Source organism: Telopea speciosissima, chromosome 8, assembly GCF_018873765.1.
Source record: "Telopea speciosissima isolate NSW1024214 ecotype Mountain lineage chromosome 8, Tspe_v1, whole genome shotgun sequence".
NCBI classification, from domain to species: Eukaryota; Viridiplantae; Streptophyta; class Magnoliopsida; order Proteales; family Proteaceae; genus Telopea; species Telopea speciosissima.
The window spans coordinates 60,207,964-60,217,353 of record NC_057923.1 but is presented as its reverse complement, the minus strand read 5'-3'; the positions used below and the strand labels follow the sequence as shown (position 1 = coordinate 60,217,353).

At 37.6% G+C, this 9,390-nt stretch overlaps 1 protein-coding gene across 1 annotated transcript; it reads right to left on the bottom strand.

Annotated features, from left to right (window-relative positions):
• Window positions 1-6,664: 6,664 nt before the first annotated feature.
• On the bottom strand, window positions 6,665-8,910 carry LOC122672605. Its single transcript, XM_043870066.1, has 5 exons — window positions 8,706-8,910; window positions 8,530-8,607; window positions 7,315-7,492; window positions 7,128-7,217; window positions 6,665-7,015 (listed from the first exon to the last, which is right to left on the bottom strand). Exons 1-5 carry the CDS (start codon window positions 8,796-8,798, stop codon window positions 6,837-6,839), a joined length of 618 nt encoding a protein of 205 aa, XP_043726001.1. The 5' UTR covers window positions 8,799-8,910; the 3' UTR covers window positions 6,665-6,836.
• Window positions 8,911-9,390: the final 480 nt, after the last annotated feature.

Genomic DNA, 9,390 nt, shown 5'->3' with positions numbered 1-9,390 from the left:
TACCAATGGCCTAGGCATGGTAGAATGGAAGGTTGATTTTTTGTAACACTGTTGAAGTTCATCACATATAAAGAGCTCCCATACTTAGCCAATTTTTGATCTCCTTTCCTTATGTAGCTACTGTGAGTTATGCCTGCAACTTGTCTTTTAAATTGCAATTCTCAAAAGACTTGGGTCTACATGAGCATAACCACTTCAAGAAAAGGGACTGAGTGCAATTATCAAAAAATTGGAGATCTAAGGTCAGATTGAATCGAATTTATAAAGGATTTTCATTTTGTGCGAGATTCCATTTCCTCGATTTCAGTTGGCCGGAAAAACTGTCAGCCCATGTGCGGTATTGCATTGTTCCCATGTCTCAAGGTTGGCCCGTAGCTTGGTGTGGTGCGCATACATCAGACCGGCTCGAAGATTCCAAAAGGTCCTCATCAATTAGCTGTTGTCAAGTCGTACTTGACGATATTCAGATCTAACCGCTGAGAAGATTTCCCTCCATACCGAACAATCGCAACGGCTCCCTGCATTTTGCACCGTACGAACCAACGAGGAATCAAAAAGTCTTTTGATGTCTGACCACGTGACGGATCGAACTTCACGATTCATTTATATCTTGCTTCACGCATACATCATCTGCCCTTGCGAGGTTCCCAAAGAAGACCTTTAATTTGCTGAAGTCAAGCCGATATACCCCAGATTCGAATCCAACGGGTCACATTCGTTGCCGCCTAAATTGACCATCTCTGCGGTCGAGCGGGTTTCACGTTGTACGCCCTGAAGGATTGTTTTTGTTTTCGTACTCCCCCTGTCCTATTACAGCATAGATAGACCAGTAGATACGAATCCCGTCTATGATATAGCAGTTGCAAGAAGGAAGATCAGACGAGGAAAAGGAAAAGGAGGCAAGTTTAAATAAGATAAGAAAACAAAAGCAATCCTTATAGAGAATCTCTTGGAGGGTAATTTTTCCTCATTTGTCTTGTTCTTGAAATGGATGGAAATCAATGAGGATTGGTCAAAGAATTTTATAATTTAAATAACCCGATTCCATGTGTAATGGTATACAACTTAGAAATGCATGCTCACCATGTATTACAGAATCAACATTCATATTAAACTGATGGCAGTTGTGATAATGTGACTACTCTCCCTTGTTTGTGCAACAGTGTTAATCCTAATTAAAACTTAACAAGAAGGATGGTTGGATAAAAAAAAGTCTTTCTCAACTCTAGAGGTAGAAGTAGAAGGATACAGACAGCGATTCAATTGCTAATATGATCACATCAAAACTACCTAGAAGCAATTATAATTGTATCAAAATGCAGAATTTGAAAATTAGCCCTGTAGTGAGTTTCCAATACTATTTGATAAGGTTATTTTAAGGTGCAATTGTCACCAAAGTGGTGTATAAAGAAGTGTAACTATCTTTTAATTCCCCCAAAAGTTAATTAATGTAGTATTTAATGCATGGATTAAAAGGCAACGCAAGTAAGGTTACAATTTCTTAGTTCACCATTTTAGTTTTAATAAGAATATTTTTTTTAATTTAATATGGTCTTATGTGGTATCTATTATTGTGTCATGTTAGGCCAATTCTGGATGATATCTGTCACTTAAAGTCCTACTTTGTATTATATGATTTCTGGTTTGTTTCAAGGGAGATAAATACTTTAGTTGAATCCTTGACAAGGAGGGCCCTATCTTTGACGCATACGACAATTTGGCCCATTTCTGATCCATGGAATCAAGAACATTGATGTCTTCCATCCATGAGTTCTTTGCATTCTTATGAATGAATTTTCTTTTACAACAAAAAAAAAAAAAAAAAGCCTAGTTCAGCTAGGACACACCCTTGGCAAGACAATCAACTATTAATAGATCCTATGGTCATCTAGTAGTAGACATGACAACCGGACTTATGAATTTAGTTAGTATTGGTTTTGATTATTTTTTGTTTTATGAAGAAATATCTTTGAGTTGTTGGTGAAGGTTATGGTAGCAGCCTCTTATTATCTTTCTCCTCTTCACATGAAATGATCTCTCTACCCCTTATTTATGAAATTGTTCATTCGATGCATTCCCCTATGTCATTTGTTCAAAGAATCATCTCCCTCTTTTTTAAGGGTTTTTCTCAGTGGTTACACCAAGTCAGTGAGCCCTCACCAAGAAATTGGCATTTGATGGATTTATACTTCATCAAATTCGATTTCTGTACAATATGGAGGCATTTTTAGTATTTCCAAATCATTGGTGTTAATGTCATAATGCATTAGACATTGACAACAAGTAGTTTTCAGTGTCTTATTTTTTTAGAGAGATACATCTTTTGGGCCATTTGGACAAGTGTTTCCAAGGGGCACCTCTCCTCCATAAATAGAGGACGTCATGGACAATTCAGAAGATCTTTTAAATTTTTTATTCATGTAAAACCACGGAAAATCCCTTAAGAGATGGCCTTCGGTTGTGTGAGGAGTTAAGTGTTTTGGATTTTTTTATTAATTCTGATTCCACCATGATTGTGAATTTTATTGTCCAGGAAAAATGTAATCTGTGGAGTTGCTGGTATTGGTTTCAAAAGGTCATCTCCCTTTGCAATTCTTTCAGAGCGATTATATATTTTTTGTACAGGGAGAGTAATCGGGCAGCAGACTGGTTAGCTAACTTGGCCTGCGCAGAGACTAATAATAAAACTTATTTTTCTGAGTTGAATTTATCGACAGACCTTCGACACATTATTCGTGAAGATAAAGCTGGCTTGCCAGTGTTTAGAAAGTAATTCTTGGTTTTTGGTCTTGTGTATGGGTTTTCCAGAGTGTCTTGTATGAGAGAATTATATTGTTCTTCTTGTGGGATTGGGGTCAGGCGGGTTATGTCCCCCCATGTAATCAATTTGTGTGTTATTTTTTAATAAAATTTCTAGGGGTTTGCTCGGGTCCCAGTGAATATTTGGGTTTTAAAAAAAAAAAACCCACGAGAAATCCTATATTACCCGGAGATATGCCATGAAATTCACATATATGCTATGGCCTCCCTTGCTTGGTATGACACATTTTAAAGTCGTGAGACCCACCTGCCAAAGTAGAAAATATCATGCCATCAGTGGGGCTAGATTCGTGGCATTTCATTGGTATCAGAGCCAGGGATGGATTTGACTGTCGAAAATATAACCGCAATGGAAGCATGGATGTACAACTATGAAAAATTATACATCGTCTGGGGATGTTCCATGGAATGTGTATACATGCTATGGCCTCTCTTACTTGGTATGACCCATTTAAAGATGTAAGACTCACCAGTCAAAGCGGACAATATCGTGCCATCGGTGGGCTAGGTTTGTGACACTTCATTAGTATCAGAGCCATAAATGAGTTTAAATTTTTCACATGGCCTGAGGATGTGTCATGAAATGCGCATATATGCTATATCCTCCCTTTCTTGATATGATACGTTTTAAATCCGCGAGACCCACCTACCAAAGAGGACAATATCGTGCCATTAGGGGACACGACGACTTTGTGGCTCTTCACCTTTCATACTCATTTTTCAAGTGAGTGCAATAACTACTAAAAAGCCTAAGGGACCTTTTCATATTGGAAGTTGATTTACAAGAACTTGTATTGCACAATAAGGGGCGACCATGATCTTAAGGAGAATAAGCGGTGGTACGGTTCAACATCGCTAAGTGTTCGTAATTTGATTCGTTTATAAAACTTTTCTACAGTACATGGTTGCATCAGTTTAAGGTTTAAGTCATTAAGATAAGTCTTATATTCTCATTTATTTGACATTATTTTCAACACTTTGATATATATATATTTGTGTATAATCCATCAATTACAAGAAAATCTGGGGCTAGTATATTATTCATTTTATTACATGATCATAAAATCTAGAAAGAAACATTTGAGATGAATTAATGGCCTTTTTTCTGCAGTAATTCACTCAGGTTCAAGTGTTAAACTAGAGTTATTCCCCCATTTGAGCTAGTAACTCCACTCTTTTGGAAGAAATATCTCCGGTGAAGAGCTACAAGCCTGTGAATAGACACAATATTGGGTAGTTGATACACCATGAACAACATTTTTGTTGCTTCCATTTTTATTGCTAAGAAATGAATCTTGAATCCTTTCTTTATTTGTTTTTTCATTTGTATAAGTGTTCAAATCTGCAGATAATACATAACTAAGACATATTTACTTTGACGGCAGTACAACAATGGAAAGTCAACCTCAGAAAAAAATGAAAAAGCAAAGCTATGTTTTAAAAACATATATAACTTCTTAAAGGTGTAAGTTGGGAGCCCAATGCATGCTCATTGAGGTTGAGAACTTGAACAACACAAGAAGGGAGAAAAATTGGAGAGAGAGAGAGCTGCAAGTGGCGGGTAGAAAAAAAATTGAATTGATATTTTTATTTTAAAAGTGGGTAAAAAAATGCCAATGCTTGAACAATTTTGATATTTAAGTACCTGACTTCTTGCTTTGTTGGAAGTTGATGCCTATTCGAGGGAGGAAAACCCCACTTCCACATGATCTTTGGCCTATGTCTATGACGATGGCTTGCATCCCTGGTCCTCCTGATGCCCTGTATGTTGGATATCTCGATCTCTGGTGCAGCTTTGGGCTCAACTTTGAGGATGAATGATGTCGAATTATCATATAATTATATATAATTAGTGTAGTAGTTTCTCTGGCGTCTTCGCTATGCCTCCAACAAGTTTATTCACAGCACAGAGCGTGGTCGATTTTTCGGTGGGTTTTAACCCTCCAGAATAAGAGTTGAATGGGCTGGAAGACCTGGATTCTATTCAAGACGACTCCAGAATCTTTTAATTTTCAGCTCTTTATCTGAAATCCATCAACCGCACACACGTAGATCCTACTGTTATTCTACATTCGGAGGTTCTTCATCAACCTTCGTTTTTATGTGAGAAAGTGGTCGCATTGAAGGATTTTCATGGTCTGAGGATGGTTGGAGCCAGGCACTGGTCCATCATTTATAGATTAATTGGAAATGATGCAGTTAATGATGGTATTCCATTCCACTGGATTTTTTGTGGACCTTCATTGATGGACATTATGAACGATTCCTAAGGATCAAGATACAACGGATTATTAGTACTGATGGTGATGAATATATGAAAATATGATCGTTCAAACATATTCATGCAGCTCTGCGTCTAACTCTGAACAATCACAAGGTATGTTGTTATGGGTGGAGAATGTCTGCCGGACAAGTTCATTTCCTAATCTGGAGGTTTGTAGAGCACGATCTACTAGGTATCTAGTACGACTGATTTGAAGTGATATACACTTGGAACAGATGTTCGCCGTTTGTTCATGCGCAAAGGATAACTCTCTTTTTCAAAATAGTTCATAGCTCTGTTTTCTAGATTGTTTCAGATAATAACACTCAATTTGTTTGTTATTTCACATTCAATAAGCCTGTAGTTTCATTTAGGAAAAAAAAAAGTATAGTAGTTTCTCTAGACCCCATGACTATATGAAAGTGAGTTTTTTATATTCTAAGCTCAAAGAGAGTAAGAATGTTTTGAGTTTGGAACCATTTTTTCGCAAGACCAATTGCATCATTTATCTTTGATGAAAGTTCTCCTTCACTCTCGATAACTTCATCCATAAATCTACCATCAAAATTAATTGCCCTTCTCTCTCTATATGTTGAAGGTCTGAACTATTTTTTACTGTTCTTAGAATCCCATCCAAGAGCAATGATGCTTGTCAGTGAAGAGATAGCCATGGTAAAGAGAACACCATTAATGATGTAACATTATGATTGAAATCTAGGATTATCATTCACTCCAACTCCTTATTGTATGAGGTCAAAAATACCTTCCTCATTTCAGGATCAAATACCATGATTGATATGACACGTTTTAAAGCTGTGAGACGCACCTTCAAAAGTAGACAATATTATGTCAGCGGTGGGGCTAGATTTGTGGCACTTCATTGTTATCAGAGCCAAGGATGGGTTTGACTGTCGAAAATACAGCCGCAATGGAAGTGTGGATGTACAACCATGAAAAATCCTACATCGTTTGGGGATGTTTCATGGAATGTGCATACATGCTATGAGCTCTCTTACTTGGTATGATGCATTTTAAAGACGTGAGGCTCACCTGCCAAAGCGGATAACATCGTGCCATTGGTGGGGCTAAGTTCGTGGTACTTCACTAGTATCAGAGCCAGAGATGAGTTTAACTGGCCCACATGACTTGAGGATGTGCCATGAAATGCGCATATGTACTATAGCCTCCCTTACTTGATATGATACGTTTTAAATCCGTTAGGCCCACCTGTCAAAGTGGACAATATTGTGCCATCAGGGGAGGGGACGGATTCGTGGCACTTCACCTTTCATACTTATTTTCTAAGTGGGTGTAACAACTACTAAAAGGCCTAGGTGACCGTTTTATATTGGAGGTTGATTCCCAAGAACTTGTATTGCACCATAGGGGGCGATCATGATCTTAAGGAGAATAAACGATGACATGATTTAACCTCACTAATTGTGCGTGATTTGATTCATTTATAAAACTCTCCTATAGTACATAGTTGCATCAGTTCAAGGTTTAAGTCATTGAGATAAATTTTATATTCTCATTTATTTGGTATTATTTCTAACATTTTTTATTTATATATAGTTTGCATGTATATAATGCATCATTTACAAGAGAATCTATGGCTACTGTATATTATTCATTTTATTACATGGTCATAATATTTAGAAAGAAACATCTGAGATGAATTAATGGCCTTTTTTTTTCTGTAGTAATTCACTCGGGTTCAAGTGTTAAACTGGAGCTATTTCTCCCCTTTGAGCTAGTAACTCCACTCTTTTGGAAGAAATATTTCAGGTGAAGAACTACAAGCCTGTGAATAGACACAATATTGGGTAGTTGATACACCATGAACATCTTTGTTGCTCCCATTTTTATTGCAAAGAACTGAATCTTGAATCTTTTCTTTATTTGTTTCTTCATTTGTGTTAGTGTTCAGATCTGCAGACAACATATAACTAACACACATTCAATTTCATGACAATGCGACAATGGAAGGTCAACTTCAAGAAAATGTGAAAATTCAAAGTGGTGTTTGAAAAGCATATATAACCTCTTTGAGATGTAAGTTGGGAGCCCAATGCATGCACATTGAGGTTGAGGGCTTGAACAACACGAGAAGGGAGAAGAACCGGAGAGAAGGCTGCAAGTGGGTAGAAAAAAAATTGAATTGATTATCCTTTTTTCTTAAAAGCGAGTAGAAAAATCTCAATGTTTAAGCAATTTTGATATTTAAGTACCTGGCTTCTTGCTTTGTTGGAAGTTGATGCCACCCATTCTAGGGAGAAAAACCCCAGTTCCACATGATTTTTGGCTTGAGTCTAGGAAGATGGCTTGCATCCCTGGTCCTCCTGATGCTCTATATGCTGGATATCTCGATCTTTGGTGCAACTTTGGGCTCAACTTTGAGGATGAATGCTGTCGAATTATCATATAATTATATATAGTTAGTGTAGTAGTTTCTCTAGACCCCATGACTATATAATATAGTTTTTTATATCCTAAGCTCAAAGAAAGTTAGAATGTGAGTCTGGGACCACTTTTCGCAAAAACAATTGCATCACTTTATCTTTGATGAAAGTTTTCCTTCACCCACGGTGAATCCTTCATACACAAATCTATCGTTAGAATTAGTTGCTCACCCCATTCTCATATGTTGAAGGGCTGAACTTTTTTTACTGTTCCTAAAGTCCCATCCAAGAGCAATGATGGCTGTCAGTGAAGAGATTCTCTCTTCATCATGGGTGAAGAGAAATGGAACCCATTCAAATAAGTGCGTCATATCCTATAGAACATAAAAAATGCCACATAGAACATGGTCCCATGTTGCTAAATCCTATGCATGGTTTTAGTGCATGGTACTGGATCGGGTATCGACATGTAATGGTACGGATTGGCCTGTATTGGACAGTTTTGCTCCTGATTTTCCTTAAAAATTGGATTTAATTTTGACAAGTTTACCCCTGATCCGTACTGTACAGTCGATACGAGATCGGCAAATAAGTATCCGATACCTAAAACCATGATCCTATATGGTACTACATTATTGACTCATTTGGGTTGTCATGCCTCGGATTAAAAAGGAAGTTATAGGCTAATATAATACCAACAAACAAAGATGTGATTAGCTGAACTACTTTTTAAGTCACCAATTCTAGATTCTCCATCTATCTAAATCAATCACTTGCCCTGTTCTTCATCTTTTATTACAAGCAGGTTGCCAAATTGATCCATTTCATGTACTGATCAAAGCTGGTACCACTAAAATGGCCCATTACCGCATCTACTAACCAACAGCAGAAGATAGTGGTTGGTTCTGCAAAATGGCTATCAGTGAACAGACCCAGACTTTGATTTGCAGCTTCTAAGTAGTCTATGAAATTACTCAAATGCTTTCTCTCTCTCTCTCTTTGATGGAAAGAATGCAGAGGAAGTATTGAATATGAGAGTAGTACCGGTCGAAATGGGCCTGGGGAAGTGTGGAGAGGCTTCAGGCGATGGTGTTCTTGTCTTCGTTGTGAGATTTCTTGAATCTAGAATTAAAACAGAAAACAAACCCAGATTTGATTAAAGAAAGAGACATAATTATAAGAACAGAAGTGAAGTGAAGTTTGGAGTTTGGATACAACACCTTCGATTCACATGCTTCTTCAAGTACATGAGCAGGAAGCCATAACATCCCTTCCTCGAAATCTACATCGTTGTCTTCTGCCATGGACGCCATGTCTTACCGACACACACACACAGAGAGAGAGAGAGAGAGAGAGAGAGAGAGAGACTAGAGAGTGGTTTGTTTTCTTTTCTTATGGAGATGAGAGAGGCTGTTAAGCTCCAAACTCTGACCTGTAACGTAACCAATTATAGGAACATGGAGGGGGAGAGATTCAGTATTTGATGTGGAACAAGATTATGAGAATGACCCTGATTTTGCACTATATTTACGCACTAACCCTGATTTTGGAAAAAAAAAACTTTAAGGGTTTAAAATGTAATTTAAAAAAGGGGTAATGGAATTGTCTTGAGAGGACGGGAGATCGGGAGACGTGGATTGGGTTGGGTTGGGTTTGGTAAACCCCTCTTCTCTTGGTTGTTGCAGTTATTCTTCACGTAACGCCCTCGCTGCTCCAAAGTCCAATCGTCCTTTACAGCTTATGATTTTTTTTTATTTTTTAAAAAAATTCATTTAATTTTCAAAACCAATTATCCAAACATCAACGGTGGAGATCAAACCTTTTGAAGCCGGGAAAGAAGCTCCGTTGTTGGATGTGGACCCCACATTCTGTACTTAAAACAAACAAGAGAGAAAAAGGTAGGTA

What these genes read in the sequence shown, in the direction of transcription:
- LOC122672605 (XM_043870066.1), bottom strand. Translation starts at nt 8,798, where the DNA reads ATGGCGTCCATGGCAGAAGACAACGATGTAGATTTCGAGGAAGGGATG. An exon ending in CCCCAGGCCCATTTCGACCG is followed by an intron (nt 7,493 to 8,529) that starts GTACTACTCTCA and finishes ATAATTCGACAG; the next exon opens with CATTCATCCTCAAAGTTGAG. An exon ending in CCAACAAAGCAAGAAGCCAG is followed by an intron (nt 7,218 to 7,314) that starts GTACTTAAATAT and finishes ACCCACTTGCAG; the next exon opens with CCTTCTCTCCGGTTCTTCTC.